Here is a 19,111-nt window from a genome sequence, read left to right as displayed (position 1 = left end):
TGGTTTTGAGGTAATGCCGACCTCCATGTAATATGCATATTTCCGTGCGTCGGTACAGAGACTGCTCTACTCTTTGAAGCATCTGCCGAGTGATTTGACTAAACGCCATTTCGATCCGCTGCCTCATTTCTTCTGGGCTTTCACAGGACTCCGCATAAACAATATTTTTTATATGACCACATAAAAAAAAATCGAGCGGTGTCAAGTCTGAGGACCGCGCTGGCCAGGGTACAGGACCTCCCCGCCCAATCCACTGCGGGAAACGGTCGTTCAGATGGGAACGTACATTTCGAGCAAAATGTGCGGGTGGTCCATCGTGAGACTCGAACGTCATCCAAGTCTTCTGTTAGGAATCTTAAATAATTGGCCCCATTCAGACTTGCCGGCAAAAACACTGGACCGATGACGGCACAACCTATTATACCAGCCCACACGTTAATCCGCCACTGGTGTTGAAAATTTGATTCCCTTGATACGCGGGGATTCAAATGAGTCCAAAAATGTTCATTATGCATATTGATAATGCCCGCACGCGTAAATGACGCCTCGTCTGTCCACAGTACCGACGAAGCGAAGTCGGGAGACCTCCCAACCTGGTCGCGGTACCAGCGGCATAATGCCAAACGTGGATCATAGTCCGCTTGTAACAGCTCCTGCGTTCTTTGAAAATGGTATGGGTGCTGGCCATCATCCCGTAGCACACGCCACACACTCATATGGTTCACACCACCAAAGGCTGCCGCAACACGACGAGTACTTGTCTTTGGATTGCCGAGAAAATGTCCCAAAACATCTGCCTCGAATTCTGGGTCTCGTGAACTCAGCCGGCCTTCAGAACTGGAACCACGGAACGATCCACTATTATGAAATCTCATAACCATCTTCCTGAAGCATTCCAGAGTAGGAAATAGTCGACGTCGATTTTCTGGGACGCCATCAATAAATTTGGCGAGTCTGGCGCAAGCTCCCATCGGCTGCGCCTACGCACAACATCATCTCTAATAATCACTATTGCTTAAGCGTGACATAGTTTAAATAAACACAAAAACGAGACACAAACAAAACGATGACACCTATTTAGTCCTCACAACGCAAACGGCAATTACAGACTGTTACAAAAAATTAAAAAATAGTGCCTCTGCCTCAGCGGCGGCACATCAAAGGACGCCGACTGAAACGCAAATTTTGGAATATAGGGTAACGTTTTCATAATGTACCTACAGGATGAAATTAAAATTATTACCATGCTTTTAAAATAAGACCCTTCTCATGATACAAATTACATCATTACATACACATTAAACGAATACCTATATCCTACGTATCTACGACCTTCAACGTTGCACTGCATACGCCTTTGTTTGTAAACATAGCTCTGACCATCACCCGTACCACTTCCACACGACGCAAGAACTGACTGGGTGATTACGGATATACTGCACTAAGGAGGCAGTCACCCATCGGAAACCCACGACGTCCGAAACGAAAGCCTAACACTCTAACCACTACACCATAGAGACAGTCGACTATGGGAATCAAATCCAAGACTTCCGAAAAGAAAGCCTAACGCTCTAACCACTAGACTATGGAGGCAGTCGACTGTGGGAATCAAATCTAAGACATCCAAAAAGAAAACCTAACACTCTAACAACTACACCATAGAGCCAGTCAACTATGAGAATCGAATCCACGACCTCCGAAACGAGTCTAACATTAACCACTACTCCACATCACGATGTATAAAATCAAATGCTGGCGGCGAAAGTCAAAGGTGATATTTTTGCCGCTAAAGTTGCCGCCAAAGACTTGCGACTTCGCTACGATTACGTATCGCGTACGCAAGGCGACTAATCTTGATACTTTGTTTATTTAGGTAAGATTTTTTATGGTTTTACAATATTGCTAATTTAAACTATTCTAAAATATTTCTTTAGATGAGTAGATATTATTAGGCAGTAAGAACCTTAACAGGTTCAACGGATGTTAATTATTTCAATTTCACCATGTCATAAACCCACACATCGAAAGTTGTCGTGTGTAGATAAGTCAAATTAAGCTTAAACCTGTTGTTAGAAACGTGTGCTCTGCAATAGACGCATGTAAGTTAGTAAAGTACTATTTTTGCACAAGGTTTAGTCCACTACACTTGCATAGTAAGTACTGGTTGGAGACTTGACATTCTCGCATCTTTGAAGATTTCGGCAATTATCTCCGAAATCCAAGTTTTCTCCCGATATTTTCATTTCCAAGCAAAAGATGAAAATTACAATAATTAATTCGTGGTCAACGATCAAAACTAATTTCTTGACGTTTGCCGACCTTCAGATTGCACCTTTACGATGAAAGTGTCCCAATACAAAATTTCTACTTTTTGGGAATACGCAAAATAAGATTTCAAGTTGTGACATTTTCATATTATTTTATTTATTACTCTTGAAGTACTAAAGGTGATGGCCTTATTAGTCTTTGAAAATAATGAGGAAAAATGGAACTTTAGAACTGAAAATTGTTTCTGATCATTTTAATGTTCAACAATTTAAAAACATAATTTACAAAAACTAGTCGCCAATAGGTCTTTTTTTTAACGATTTTTTTATTATCATTTAACGTATTAAGAATTAAGTCTTTTTAATGTTCATCAGCTAAGCAAGATGTCATAACCCTTGATATTGTTTTGTGGTCCCTGTTTCACAATTAAAAAAGAAGAAAGTCCACGAAACAAAATAGTAAGTCCCTTTAAAAATTAAGTTACTAAAAAATGTATTTTTTTTTAATATTAAGCGACGGGTCGAATAAGTCGTGTACCCGGTGGAAAGCGTCACGCCTGTCCATAACAGTAGCACGGCCGCTCGAAGACTACTGCTACGGCGTCCATCTCTCTGAGACATAGTTGACAAGTCCCATGTGCCTGTAATTTCACCAGCACCCTTACCCTTCAAAACTGTAACACGGTAAAGTGGCAGTACTACGCTGGACGAACTCACAAGGAGCTCTACTGCTACTAGTGATTTTTTAATATGATTTTCGGAACGAAAATGGCTCAAATGCTAATCCGTCTGTGGCAGCGTGTTGTCTTTGCAAATGCAGATTCAACAATAAATGCAGCGTTAATATTTCGACGCGGGAGTAGAATTTTTAAATTGAAAGAACAAAATGAAAGGGACCTTTATGAATCAGTGCTATTCGAGCTTTAATTGCACAATTTCATCTTCACCACAGTGTGACTAATGTAACAAAATATTTTTTTAAGATGGTTTTACGGTATAAACACATTTTTAAATTTTTTGATTTAGGCCGCTTTCATTGTAAGGGTGCGAAGTATTAGTCGGATAATTGCGTCATATTGCGTCATGCGTTAGAAGAAACATACCGACTAATTCGCTAGCCGCCATGCGTTAGAACAGTACCGACGGATAAAAAGAGACAAATTTCATTCATTGAAATACAATAGATGAATGCGTATTATTACATATGATATGGTAAAAAGAAACAGAGATAACTTTAAATATGTGTTTTTTAGAGGACATTAGTTTTATTAATGGATATTAAATGGAAATTTGTGTATTTTGTATGTTTGAAGATATGAAGTTAACGAAACCATATTACGTTATTATGTACTAAGTTTTAAATAATAGTTTTATTATGAAGTAGTGTATTTTGGCAAAGTAATCGATAATATTTATTTTTCATTAAATGTTCACACGCATATTACATGAATAAAATAATAATAAATTTAGTAAATTATAACATAGTAATAAGAATATGGCATTAAGTACTTTATCATTTACAATAACATGCCTGAATTTCACAATTTTTTCAAGTTACGTAATTTGGTTGTATTATGATACTCAATAGAGATGTGATGTGACTATTTATTTTCGTTAAATGACATCAGCTGATCGAAACTGTTCATGGCGAAATTTCCATAAATAACGTAGTGTGTACTAAAACAACTTTGCTAACTAGTTTCATACCATTAACTGAATCCAACCTTCAAATATGACCACACCTTTCTGTTACACCCTGTATATTTAATGGAAACAAAAAATTTTGTTAGGAAAAATATTAATAATTTTGAACTTGTTAAAAGTGACCGTCGAAATACAAACTTAGTCTTACCAACACCCCGTATCGAAATAGCCCACATTATGGAGCAGTAAAAATTTACCACAAACTACCTGACACACTAAAAACAAAAGAAAAAACCCAAATTTTGTTTTAAATTCAAATTGTAACTATAAATGAAAAATTCTCAAATTCAATAACGAGTATTTTGAAGACAACTCTCCTAAGTAATATTTACTTCACTTATGTAACTTACTTGTTATCAAATTTGTATTATTAATTTCTATTTTTGAATGCAATTCTCTTATTTGGTGCATGTAACATTTTAAATTTACACATACGTGTATCAATGCAAATGCAATGCAGATGTATTATTAAATGCATGTATTTAATAATATACAAATATATCAAAATATTATATGCATATAGTACCGCTTTTACGTAGTGGAATTAAGTTTAAAAAACTTGTTTCAGGTGCGGACCACGCAAAATTGAAACCAGCGAAAGAATGCAAACCAATCGAGTACCCGAAACCTGATGGTGTTATCACATTCGATTTGCTGTCTTCCGTCGCTTTAACAGGTACTGTTATACAACTTCTAATGAATGAACTTTGCTTATCATGCAAATGGTCTAGGTAGAATCAATACAACAAAACTTTTTCTAATTGTTTTAATTCTCTGAGCTCTTTTTGTTTTGTCTTTTTAGTAAAAGTTATTTGGTTTTTTTATTGAAAATTTGTTGTAATTATGGTGAATTTTTCATATACTAAATTCGATTTAGTAACGTTGTATAACATGTACGGTGTACGAAAAATTAATTTACATATATTAAAAAAAAAGAAAAAATACTGAAAAATAAACTTTTATGTGTGTGACTAACAGTCGAAGAAGACGAATTATTTAAATATTCAATGTCTACCAGTACTGACACGGGCGGAGGCATTTATTGGGCTCTATACGCTTGTTGACAAATACGCATAACAATAGTGGAAATTTGAAATGTCGTAAGGGAAAATGACCTTACGACAAAATGTCTCTTAGGACTTTCCACCGTCGATATAGGGGTAATAATTTCGTCTATATATCGAATTGTGTAATGTAGTAAGCGACATTTTGTAGTAAGGTACATTTTCCATTACGACAAAATATTCTTTACGACATTTCAAATTTCCACTGTCTATAATATTATTAGACATATATATAGGACATATTATTCACCAAACCAAAGTGGAAAGAAATGTGTTATTATTGCTTATTGCAAACAATAGTCTATCGTTATTTTAACATTTCAAATACAAAGTACCGTCAAGTTGGGTAACTTTAAATACAACGATTGGTTTTAAGGTCCTTTTTTTTTCTAAAAAAACTTGCAGTCAAACACATTGATAACTGCGTGAAACGGAACGAAGTATTTTTGATATCAAATGTGACATAACTTTGACAGATATTAAAGAAGTTTTGAAAGTTACGCGCCATTGACCATTCCCGTTGTTCAATGAGTCAAAAGTGGGTGTGCTTCAGTTTCTTTTATATCCGTTGGTAGCTGCTAATTGGTAAATTGTATCCGCAAGTCAATGGTTTATTTGCTATGACAAGTTGTATGTTTTTCTTTCTTTCCATTCAAAATACTAGTATAATCTTACCCAAGTCAGTTAAACTGTCAATGAAGATATTTTCTTTTGATAGATTGACCTCCTCAAAGATACCCAAAAGTCAGGTTAGCGTTAAAATGCTCCCGCGCAATTTTCTCAAACACTTTCTTCGACTTCTTTATTTTAGTTAAATTATTGTATACTTATTGTATTAAATATATTGTATTATATGAAAGAACATTCATAATAAAACTTATTTCTATTTCGACCAACACATTTTTATTTGGATATCCGTAAAAACCCAAAGTTACCTAATTTGACTGTACTATTGGTCGCTTAAAATCCGCTGCTCTGCGGTCCTGCTTTGGCACACACTGGACCTAATTTTTTTTATAACGCAGGCACAAACCACGAGGCGGATCAACCTCCCCATCTAACGCTACAAGACGACTCTGTTCCCGTCAAACGTAATCTAGGCGTATTTGACGGACCCGAGGCCAGATTTTGTCCTGCAGGTAGGTTGATTGACACGAAGAGAGAATCGCAGTGATAGCTTCTGTGGCTCTAGTGAAAACAGGTACAAGTAAAAAAACCCAACTTTACAAGGGGACGCAAAAAACAAAGCTAATACGATATTAAGCGTTTAGTGTTTTTGCGTTTCCTTGTAAAGTTGACTTTTTTACTTGTACCCCTTTTCACTAGTGCCACAGATTTTATTAGCGATATAGTTAACTGCAAATTTGCATAAGCACCACTTAGAGAATAAGACTAAAGTGGAAAGTAAATTATTACAAACGAGGTGATACTTTAAGAATTACGATATCAATCTGGTTAGCTCTTGTCCGTTTAAGATGTTTGAAATAAATATTGTAATAATAAATGTATTCAAATGTATATTACAAAGAGCAACTCCTAGAGTTTCTTGCTCATTCTTCTCAGGGGAATCTGCCTTACGAATGAGCGGTAGAGTTTAATCATATGACGATTTCAAATGTAATTTGCTTACCTATGAAAATAAAGAAGACTTGAATTTGAATTTAATCGTCACGAGTTTGGTTATAGCCTTGACGTCTCAGCGACATTTTTCCGTACATTTCTGAGAAATAGGTACTAATCTGTCTATCAGTGGCGCGGCGTCCATGTACTCGATTCCCACGGGCTTGCCAAAAATTTACACGTGAAGACAGCGCGCATACCGCCTGACTTAAAAAACTTATATTAAAAAATATTCAATAAATTACTTTTAAAATTATAGTCATTTTATGTGTAGAATAAGTTAACCAGTGAAATGATGTGAATTATATGTATCTGTGTGCTAATAAGTGTTGTGGTTTAAATGTCGCCAAGGCGACACGAGAATACGAATTTTAACGAGAATAGAAGTTTTTGTTAAACTGCTTTTTTGTTTCTTAAAAAATTGAAGCTTTGGCTTTACCAAGGAAAATTTTCACGCCTCGCCACTGCTGTCTATGTCTATAATGTACTAGACAATGTACCAGACAACTACATCAATTACCTAGTTTCAAATTAGGGAATTCCCTGTATTATGTGTACTAAAGTAACGGAATTCGCTCCGGGGCACTATTGAGAACACTCAGACCAGAACCAATTCAGAAAAGTTCATATCTCAAATTGGTTGTACCGGGAATCGAACCTGGGACCTCCTCATCCAGTACCTATGTTCAAACCGTTGGGCCACTAACGTTGTCAATAGAATTATGCGAGATGGCACATTTCCGCCCAGTTTGTCTTTTCTGTGATTTCAGCTCTAGTGCGGTTAATTAATTAGATTAATAACTACCAACGTGGCCGAACGGTTACCTTGCCGGACTGCCACGTAGAGGTCCCAGGTTCGGCTCGCGGGCCTGAAGAAATATTTGTATAGCCTACATTTATTTATCTCGTGAGTTGGGCGTTATTTGTGGGTCCATGGCACCCGCGACATGGCTTTTTCCCTAGTGCGGGACTATGTCGAGTGTGTGCGTTATTATTATTATTATTTTTCTTAATCGCACTAGTTCAATTCCACTTGAAATGTACTGTAAAATAACAAAACAAAAATCTTTGTCCTTTCAAACAATCGGGATTTGATAAAGAGAAAGTTAAAAGATTTAAACTCTTTTGTAACACTTGAACCGAGAACCAAGTTCTGTCATATGCTTTTACGTTTGTTCTTTTTTAGGGCCAAACATGTTTAGAAAAATGTTAAGAGAAATAAATATTCGGCCCGTTTAGTAGTATTTAATTGTTGTCCCTTGGCAAACATATCTGTCAGTGTTTTTGTCACTATTTTTATTTACAATGACTTGTCTTAAATATGTTTTAAGTAAATATGAAAAATACGAAAACTTTCAGACATCGAAACAGCTACATTGGTTTACTTCAGCCACTTTCACAGTTCAATGACATACGGCATTTTGGTTTGGAGCAATGCCGCTGATATTGATAGAATCTTTGTCCTGCAGAAACGTGCGGTTAGGGCAATATACAATCTGGGCCTCAGAGTATACTTGAGAGATAAGTTTAAAGAGATTAACATTCTTACACTAACGTCACATTACATTTATGAAAATGTTTAAGTGTTAAGAAAAATATTTTTTTTTTATGTAAAATAGTGACAAACGTAACATTAATAGGAAAATAAACCAACTGTTCTTGACAGTCATCTTCTAAAAGTCTCAAATTAATTTAAGGTGCAATGTGTATACTTCAATAATAAGATTCCGATTGATATTCAAAATTTGCCATTTACGAGGTTCAAAACTGTTGTGAAACAAAAACTTTATGCTAAAGGTTGTTAATAAATTTCTATGTACTTGGATGACAAAAATCCGTGGTAGTGACCCGTTTAGTTCTTTCAGGTATTCTCGATCTAATGTTTAAATAAAATATTGTAATGATAAATGTATTCAAATGTATATTTACAAAGAGCAACCCCTAGAGTTTCTTGCTCATTCTTCTCAGGGGAATCTGCCTAATTTGCTTACCTCTGAAATAAAGATTATTTGACTTTATCACCATGACGTACAGACGGCAGCACATCAAGCTACGTATTGAACATAAGTGTATAGCTTAATGTGCTATTGACTGTACAATCATGAAACCGCTTACGAGAAAGGTTTACGAATTTTAACATTTTGCAGGTGTATACGAATTCGTGCCAATGGAGAGCGGCGACGGGCAGAGACTACAGATCAACGCACAAAATTGCATACATTGTTAGTATTTTTCTATTTTTAACCGACTTCAAAAAAGACGGTAGTTTTCAATTCGATTGTATTTTTTTGTCTATGTTAAGCGATAACTCCGATACTGTGAACCTATTTGGATGATTCTTTTCTTGTTGGAAAGAGGGTACGTCAATAGTGGTACTAACCGATTTCAATATAACTGCCTCTGTCGCCGAATGGTTACCACAATGGACTGCCACGCAGTGGTCCCGGGTTCGATTCCCGGGCCGGGAGAAAAATTTGTATGGGCTACATTTATTTATTTCGTGAGTTTGGGTGTAATTTATGGTGGTCTACCTCTGTGTGACGTATAATATCATTGTCTGTGTGTGTCCATAGTGGTTTCCCTATGGCGGGGCAATGAGTGTGTGCGTTATTATTATCATTGGCAAATTGATGTAATTCATCACACATTTGAGGTCTTTTTTGTTTTTTTAAAAAGTTATAATTATAGATTTTCCAACCGGCTTACAGTTTATACCGCACACCTAATAAAGTGGTTACTGTTGATATAGACATAATATGCGACACTAAGAAAACAGGTTTTGTCTCCCCCTATCACGAGTTTACTGTGACAATTGTCGCTAGCGACCGCGTAAATTACTTCACAATTTTATGTGACAAATTATGTAGCGCCTCTAGCGGTTACAAGAAGAAACAACATTTTGTCTAAAACATGATAAGCTTTACGATAAGATAAACGTTTCAGTAGCAGTAGAACTCCTTGTGAAAGAGTTCGTCCAGGGAAGTACTGCCACCTAACTTACTTCTGCCGCCAAGCAGTAATGTGACCATTACTGCCTTCCGGGTTTGAAATGTAATATGTCTCAAGATGATGGGCGCAGTGGCAGTGCCCCTCATATCTTTGCGATTTAATGCTCTGAGTGGCACTGCAACTGTTATGGACAGGCGTCGCTTACCACCAGGCCCACAACTTGTTCGCACTGTTACTTGGTATCATAAAAGAAAACGTCGCTTCAGAGTGACAAATACGTACGACTAAGAAACATTTCGCAGGCTAAGTTATTACTTAGCCTGCGAAATGTTTTTATTACTTTATTAAGTAGCATAATTGTTAAAGGAATTTTTGGGAAACTGATAAAATAGATTTAAAAAATAACATACGTGACACCAGGCAAGTATGCCAAAATTGTACTTGACACGAAAAACTGATATATTTCGTAATTTGTTAAAATAGTAGATTGTACAACAAGCGCATAAAACGCGTTATGTTACCCGAGACGAGTATATCCACCCGAGTCGCAGGCGAGAGTGGATACTTAAGTCGAAGGTAAAATGGGTTTTATGAACGAGTTATACACTCTGCTTTTCACTTCGATTGCGAGGAAATTAAACAGCGATATTACAAATAAAAGATTATTTAATTAAAATTGAATGTAAAATTACAATGATTCGACATTCAATGAGATGGTTTTTTTATTTTATACACTAGAGCATAAAATCCTATTTTAGCCCACATCCAGCATAAATACGAACTTTTAAGAGCATGAGAAGTGAAATGTTATTTTTTAAATTACGTCACTTTATTATTGAAAGGTGCTATTTGTACAGGGCAAACTCAGAATTAACACTGAGGGACTATTTTTTCCAAGGAAAATGTTTAATTAAATATCGTACTTCGATAGTTTTCACTCTTCGATTAATAACGTGGTAGTTTTAGGTTAGGTTCTAATATATTAATTAGTATTAAATTTTAAAATAAATGTAGTTGTGCGTGAGCGGAGTCCTCTGACACAGGTTTATTATTCCATCCTTATCATCGTACCACGATTATTGAGATGAAATAAAGCTATTATTATTAAAAGATACGAAACGCAGAAAGTCTTTTTCGCTCTTACCGCATCAACATATTTTTTTTCGAACGGTTTAAACCTATTAACGGATTGAAACGGACATTAAGAAATTAATGTATATACGGATACTCTTTTCAAATACTAGGGCATTGTACTCATTAGCTTGACAACGTTTCCGCTTTGCCCTTCTGTTCACCAGAGGTTTCAACAAGGTTTACTTGAAAGTCCACAGTATGTATAAATACAAATAAATATCATATGGGTTTTATTATTTTCAGGCAAAACGTGCGATATCAAAGATCCATCTCAGAACATCAACTGGGTGGTTCCCGAAGGCGGCGGTGGCCCGGCCTACAACGGCATGTAAAGACGTAACTATGTGTATAGACTGTATATATACGACCACTTTTCACCGAAGAGTGTTCACCACTTTATTATATTTAGCTTTTCAGTTACAAACTTTGAAATTTGACATTAGAATAGTAATCGACCATGTTTGAAACAAAGAACACTAAAATTTAAATTTCATATTTCGGAAAAAATTGTAAGTAAAATTTTGTGGGATGGGTACAGTCAAGAGCACATGACGCTTGACATATTAAATCGATCATATTGCATTCGGCATAGAGTTGAATGTAAATCTTAAGTTAAACCACGATTGAACAACCCCATTTCCCAACTTCCAGTTGATCGCGTTTTTCATAGTGGTAGGAAATATTTTTTGTGCATCGAATATGGGTTTTATATGTAAAGTTGTTCAGTATCAAGAGTGAAGTCATGTAACGATGTTTCACGTCTATTTTTGTACACCCTGTATTGAAAAATGCAAGATAGAATTCCGAATAGATATGCGGCTAAGAATTACATGTATAATAATGTAAATATTCGTAAGTAGAAATCTCATAGACAACTTTGTACCCTTATATCAGTTCGCAAGCAAATTAAAAGTTCAGTGGAAAGCGTTTCACGAAATTCTGTCTATTACAGTTTTTCTTAAATGTTATTTATTCTCTTGTATTCGAAATTGTATTTTTTAAAGTCACTCTTTTCATATATAATAAGGAGAAAAAACGTATAGTTTAGAATTATTGTAACTTTTTAGTACATAATAAATGCAATGCCAAGTAAATGCAATTCTATAAATAGTTGTAAATATTTTTTGAATCGGCTTTTAAAGTAGATCAAACCTTTATTTACGCTTTTTTAATATTACGAACTATCTCAAAGAGGTGCTTAAGTTACGACATACAAGCTGTGTTGTGTGTTTATGGCTTTATAATGTTCGTATAATTTTTAAGGTGTCTTATTTATATCGTTACATCAATACCAATTATTAAATAATGTAACTGATCTAAATATACAGGGTTATTTGTAAAAAATTTACAACTCGCAGGATTGTATTACTAACATCATAAACAATAACATTTGTTCCATGACTTTTACGTGTAAAACACAAGGATAGCGAGTGCGGATCGGGAGCACGGCGGGTCTAATTTCGTGTATTTATATAAAAAATAAACACACCCGTCGTCTGACGTCCGACCCGACACGCACCCGACCCGCACCCGCTCTTTGTGTGTTTCACGCTTTAATAAATTCATTACATTTTACTTTCGTACAAAATATAAATAACGCACACACGCACACACTCAACATAGCCCCGCACTAGGGAAACCCTGTGTCGCAGGTGCCATGGACACACACACATAGACAATCACAAATTACACCCAAACTCACGAGAGAAATAATTGTAGGCCATACAACTATTTCTCCCGACCCGGGAATCGAACCTGGGACCTCTGCGTGGCGGTCCGGCATGGTAACCGTTCGGCCACGGAGGCAGTTTAAAATTAAAATTAAAATTTAAAATTAAAATTTAAAATATAAATATTTTATATAAATATAGACCGCTCTAAACGGTGATATTTCTGTGCGGTAGCAAAAGAAAGCACACAGGAGCAACTTACTACCAAATACAGATCTACAAAGTGTCGGATAGTACAATAAAAAAATAAAAGTTTATTTTGGTACATTTATTGTGTTTGTAAAAAGTTATAGAACAAAAGTCTTGCGCGATTAACGCACACATAACGCACACACTCAACATAGCCCCGCACTAGGGAAACCCTGTGTGGCGGGTGTCATGGACACACACAGACAACCACAAATTACACCCAAACTCACGAGAGAAATAAATGTAGGCCATACAAATATTTCTCTCGGTCCGGGAATCGAACCTGGGGCCTCTGCGTGGCAGTCCGGCATGGTAACCGTTCGGCCACGGAGGCAGTTAAATTATTATTATAGATTGTTACTATTTTGCAAATAACCCTATCAAATATTTGTCATATTTTTTCCATTGCCATAGTTTCAGTTTATATTGGACTTTGTCAATGGAAATATACCGACAAGTAAAACTACATTAGTACTAATTAGTTTTTAACTAAAGTCTTTTGTACAAAATCATCCACTTGTGAAACTTGTCCTAAATTTTGAAATTATGTAATTTGTTATAAACGAGTATGCGTGTAATTTATAAAAGAGATATATAGTAAGTGTTCATTTTTATATGGAGTTTTACTTGATAATAAATTTTATTTAAATAAGTCGTCTTATTTTATTTTTGTTGTCCACGGATATTTCCATCTTTCTAAAGGTTGTCAAATTGTATCAAGGTATATAATTGCATCGTGACTATATTAAAAGCACGCGTATGATTTATTTGAAGGTATAAGTTGAAATCTTTAATTGGTTTTATGTTTATGTTCCTGTTTTTATTAAATGTAAGAAGCTATTGGTTTTCCATGAATGAATAAATAAATAAATAAATAAGCATTATACATTGCTTGCTACAAACATCTAAACCGTTTCAACTTTTGAGTTCTTGGATAACTAAGTACTTTTTTTCACATATTCTTTAATTTGGCGCCTTAGTCGTTGGGTAGTTCAGTAGGGCGCGGGAGGTTGGATGACCATTTTTTTGAGTAATCTAATTTTACGATGTGCAAGGTGGAAGAACAAACCAGGTAAATATGTAAAAAAGCGGGAAGGGAAAAAAAAGAAGAGAAAGCATTTCTAAATGCTATATTCTGACGTACCACGTCAGAATGAAACAAGTTTTTAATTTCCGTACATACACACATTTCACTTTAGAGCATGGAATTTTACGCCCTTTTCGCATCGGGGTAGGCAGAGACTACAGTCTTCCACTTATTAAACTTGTTATTTTTAGTTTAAGATAGATTAAATGTTCAGTTTCTTACTTTTTTGTAATTTCTTAAAAAGGTGGCTTTTTAGCCACTGTCAGTAAAAAATAAAAAAATAATTTAGGCTTCAAAACTTAGAGGATGGAAAAAAATAAAGCTTCAAATACTTAGAGGTGCTTCCATAATCTAAGATGGATTCAAATAACTTTCTTATTTCTCTTGGCTTATCCCTAAAGACCTTAGAGGATGGACGAAAAATAAGGTAAAGACACATTAAATGAATTATACAGGCGCTTGTCTTCTTTCCCTTCAAAACAAGGATCAAAATCAAAGAGCGAAATATATTAATATATGAAGAGGTTGTATGCTGGAATTTTTGTTTACCCAAATAAATGGTACCTTACCTTACCTCACCGTGGTACCTTAGTATGAAAACGATCAAATGATATCAATGCCTAAGATCATTAAATATTTGCTTCCTTCCTTAGACTTATTTCTTTTCTATCCTCTAAGCTTTTTTCCCATCTCTTCAAAGTTACGGTTATCATCAAAGACGAATTTTTTTTTTGTAGTTTTCGCGGTTAGCGTCTAGATAATGTCACCAAAGAGTACAATAAAATACATAGCATGTCACCTTAGACTTTTCCATCCTCTAAGCATGTCACGAAAAGACGTTTTAGACATCCCGTTTTGTGCACAAAATATTTCGTGATAATTTTGAATAAAATTGTGTTAAATCTACAGTAATATTAGGCACAGGAACGCAGCAAATATGATCGAGAAAGTGGTGCCGTATTTTCTGTTATGGACCATGGTAAGACTGTTATTTTATGTAATTTCTAAAAGTGATAATAATTTCTAATGAATATTATTTCACCAACATCTTAAATAGATGTTTGCAAAGCTCTCTAATAGCCTGTTGGCAAAATACTTGTCTTTAATATGGGTAATCCTGAGTTCAATACCCGCCCCGAGTACAACCTGAACCACAGAGTGCTTGTGAATCTTACCTATTTTTGCCGCCAAGTTGCGTTCCAGGCTTTCAAAGATGCTGGTGAAACTGCATACACATGGGACTTCTCAATTTTATTACTCAGGATGACGGGCACAGTGGCGGTGCACCTCAGGTCTTTACAATAATTTCATTGAGTACCACTATAGCCTGTTATGGACAGGTGTGTCGCTTACCCCCAAGCCCACGATTTGTTACTCTAGTCATTTGATATCATATAATAAATGACACTTTAATGTAGAATGGACGTAAAGTCTAAATTATAAAGTTTACAATACGATAATGAAATTATAAATGTTGTATAATGTTTATAACTATGTTTGAGCATTGAGCATTACTGCGTTCTGGTTTTGAAAGGTGGTGAAATTACAAACACATGAGACTTATCAACTTATGTCTCTGGGTGACAGTGTTTCAAAGCTCTGAGTGGCACTGCAACTGTTATGGATAGGTTTGTCGCTAACCAACAGGTGCACGACTTGTTCGTCCCGTCACTTAATATCATAAGAAGTAATAAAAAAAATACGATATTTAATAAAGTAAGTACAGAAAAAATATAATATTGAAAATAAACTTATGAGTATTTTTAACAAACAAAAAGTAGAAATTAAATTGTGTAATTCCAATCATACTCTCTCAGTGGATATATTCTGTAGAAAACCGATAAGCAGGCAACTTTACGCAGGTGTTCAAGATTCTGCAGCTACGCATTTACTAATTCCGAGTCATCTGTAAGCCTCTTGACAGGCTTGTCAATTGAATACAAGGTAGTTGGTATATTATAGTGAATGAATGCGTCAAAAACGTTATGGTACCGCACAATGCAGTGTCAGCCTCCTTGTTTACCTTTTCATTGCAGAATGCGACTATGGAAGGAAAAGAGTTGTCATCGCGCCAAGGATGACAACTAATTCCAAACCAATTCTCCAAATTGCCAGTTATGCGGAGTGGTGGAAGATGCATATTACTTGTTACTGAATGTATCCGGTACGAGCAACAAAGGGTTGCGTTGTTTAGGGACATTGTTAATTAACCGAACATCCCTGGTGTTTTAAATTGTATACTGGGTTACCCCAATACGAAACAGGCAAAAAGACTGTTGCTATTTGCTAAATCGGCTCTGCGGCAGCACCACCCAGACGTGTAAGCTATAGTTTACGTTGTGTAAAATATCCTAAATAAATGAAGATTTAAAAAAAATGTTATAATTAGACCTGCGGTTACAGTCATGATTTCATTTATTCATTCATCTGCCACAAGAGCCAGAAGATGAAGACCAATATACGATCTCTACAGTACTTATAGCTCAAATCTCTGTATTCACAAAGTATCTTGGGTCTTTCCTCTATAAAGCATTATGGGGCACTTTAATTTTTCGCGTCATAAACCGGGCGTATGTGGTCGCTGCCATGACACTACGTTATGTTTTTCAAATTGGCCGTAGCGCAGTTCCCACAGATTGGGGTTGCAGATTTTGTAAAATTACTGCGTGTTCCGACTACAAATTCGAGTTCATCTTGTGTTAAATATAAGAACTTTTAAATAGAGAATCTTTTTACGCTTATAGCTGATCTGAATTGGGAATTTTACTTCTCTTCGAAGACTTCTAAACATTCTCCGACATTGAGATTTACGTTTCCATGTGGTTTTACTCGTCTTACTTTGTCGTTTTGTAGCAGTAGAGCTCCATAAGTAAGAGTTCCTCCAGGGACTGTATTATTTTTATCACATTAAAGTGATAAAAATTATACGAACTACCTACGTGAAACTATGTATATCGTTGGTCCCTATGAACAGGGTATTATTTGAAATACACAGATTTTTCAGGAGAGAAATTTTAAAGTTTCTTCTAGCATTATTTCCGCTGCTATGATTATTCAGGATAGGGCAAAACTTTATATTTATTTTAAATTTCTTATCGAGTCTATTAATTTGGATGCATTGCTTTAAGAATAGGTAAAAGCCAGCGTGTGAAGATAAAGGAAATGTGTTGTGAAATCAGCCTGCAAAATTTGTATGTTTTATACAATCTATTTTTTGCATTTCAGTAACTTTGTGCTTTAAGATACGAGTTTGAGAAAGTAAGGCGACGATTTGTGATTCAGTACTTTAACTAAACTATTCATGCTTAATACTTTTAAAGAAAGAAAGAATAATATTCATTACGATAAAACTTTGAGGAACATAGTAGTATCTCAAAAAAATACTCTATACTGAATACGACTTTGTTGCTCAATGTTTGAGGCCAAAACGTGCAAAAAGTTAAGGGATACTACTCTTCCTCCCGCGCCATTTCACGTCCGATCGTTATAAGACCTTTTTCATTAGAAAGATTTCGAGTTTTTTAGGGTCCCAAATTTTTGAATTGATACCATGTTCATCCAAGGCGACGAATGTGAAATTTTATAACTCTCCTATTTAAGTGTAAAACTTCGTTTGTAGAATCTGGATATCCGGAACAAAGCACTGCTGTTTTATGGTAACAATCATAAATACACTTCCTAGACGAAGAACCATGCCCCCACCCAGCATAAGTAAGCTATAAGTGGTGATCTTAATTTTATCCAAGAACTATACGGAAAACTTGGCATACATAACAAGTAGTTTCCAGTATCTTTCAATGTGCAAAAGATTAGAAGTAGATATCGACTTTGCGAAGAGGGATTTAAGTGTCTGTAACGATGTCAATTCAATTCAACGGACGCGAAGTTTCCAGATGACTTCTTCTGAGATAAAGGAAAGTCTTGAGCGTAGCTTCAATTCGTATACTATCGTTTCTATTACTTTCTTTGACAGAAAGAAGAGTTTTGTGTCTGGAAAGTTTACATACACATTCACACACATGTCGTCGGTGTTTTTAGAAAGCAACTGGTTTTTGTTTTTCACGACTGATTTAAAATATTTACGTCCTGTTTTAAATTCAATTTTAACACTTAAACTTAATTGATACCAAAATTGAATTTTGAAACGGCACTTTCATATTTTAAAACAGTCGTTAAAACCTAAAACATTCTTCCTTGAAAAATTTTACGAAAAGGCGCTTTCGTCCTTTCTACAAAACACCGACGGTATATCGGCGTAAATCTTTTGTCTTTTTATGATACCAAGTGACGGAACGAACAAGTCATGCGCCTGATGGTAAGCGACACGCCTGTCCATAACAGTTGCAGTGCCGCTTAAGAACTTTAAATCGCAAAGGCCTGAGGGCTTATGTCTCAGATAAGTTAAGAAGTCCCGTGTGCTTGTAATTTCACCAGCACCCTTACCTTTCAAAACTGAAACGAATTAATGCTCATCACATTGTTGGTTGGCGGTAGAAATAGGTAAGGTGGAAGTACTTCCCTGGACGAACTCTTGAACAAGGAACTCTACCTACTGCTGCTGCTGTTCTACTATGTTGATCTTTCCTGTGTTGTGATCTTAGAGTGCCTTCAAATCAAACGTAGCAGTCGAGTCACTACTGTTTATCATACAATATTTAGAAGCGCAGCTCCAGCGCCACGAACGCGCCACTGCAGCGTTTTTACTAGCGTCTAATTTTTCCCTTAAGTGGCAAAGGAAGCACCAGGCAATGGACAGCAGCCTGTGAATCAGTTTTGCTGCGTTACCTAACCTAAACTGCCTTTTTTTTTTTTTTTTTTTTTATACATGACAGGCAAATGTACCAACAGCATTCTGAACGCTATCGCTTGGAGGTTTGACTGTCCAATTGCAGAATATTGGATGAGTCAAACAAAAGGTGTGGCCCAATGGGAGCTGTAGTTGTGGTTTTAGAATTTTCATTTTGTTTGTACTAACCTTACTTTAAGTTTTTGCTGTTATTAACATACTATGGATAATTTAAGTCCGAAATAAAGAAATATATATATATATATATTACATAAATGACTCCACTCCACCTGATGTTAAGTGGAAAGTGGTATCCAAACGCGAAGGAACCTAGCGCAGCGATGAAATCCTCACTGCACTAGCCACCTCCACCCTGCCTGCCTACAAAAGCATAATAAGCGTAGGGCTCAATTGACATTGCCGCGGAATGTATTGGGAGAAAATTTTTGTAATATCAATCTTTATATCAATTGTGTAACGTACAAACTGATACAAGTCAAAAACCAGGTCGCGCGTCTTCCGGAGAATTCTCGCGCAGTTTCAGAAATTCCCATCGCTGCCGTATCGTATTTAATTTGTAC

General features: G+C 35.8%; 2 protein-coding genes across 2 annotated transcripts in view; both read left to right on the top strand.

The window, feature by feature from the left end:
- Window positions 1-11,809, top strand: part of LOC113237851 (electron transfer flavoprotein-ubiquinone oxidoreductase, mitochondrial) — a 24,279-nt gene extending 12,470 nt beyond the window's left edge. The window contains exons 11-14 of the mRNA XM_026474552.1: window positions 4,540-4,647; window positions 6,061-6,174; window positions 8,803-8,877; window positions 10,982-11,809. Coding sequence (XP_026330337.1) covers window positions 4,540-4,647; window positions 6,061-6,174; window positions 8,803-8,877; window positions 10,982-11,070 — 386 coding nt within the window. The 3' untranslated portion in view covers window positions 11,071-11,809. The remainder of the gene's footprint in view (window positions 1-4,539; window positions 4,648-6,060; window positions 6,175-8,802; window positions 8,878-10,981) is intronic.
- A 2,780-nt stretch (window positions 11,810-14,589) lies between these two features.
- The window catches only part of LOC113237999, a 33,226-nt gene continuing 28,704 nt past the window's right edge, over window positions 14,590-19,111 (top strand). The window contains exon 1 of the mRNA XM_026474718.1: window positions 14,590-14,723. Coding sequence (XP_026330503.1) covers window positions 14,682-14,723 — 42 coding nt within the window. The 5' untranslated portion in view covers window positions 14,590-14,681. The remainder of the gene's footprint in view (window positions 14,724-19,111) is intronic.

This window comes from Hyposmocoma kahamanoa, unplaced genomic scaffold, assembly GCF_003589595.1.
Source record: "Hyposmocoma kahamanoa isolate Upper Pololo Valley unplaced genomic scaffold, ASM358959v1 103, whole genome shotgun sequence".
In the NCBI taxonomy this organism is placed as follows: Eukaryota; Metazoa; Arthropoda; class Insecta; order Lepidoptera; family Cosmopterigidae; genus Hyposmocoma; species Hyposmocoma kahamanoa.
This window is presented reverse-complemented; position numbering and strand designations above follow the sequence as displayed.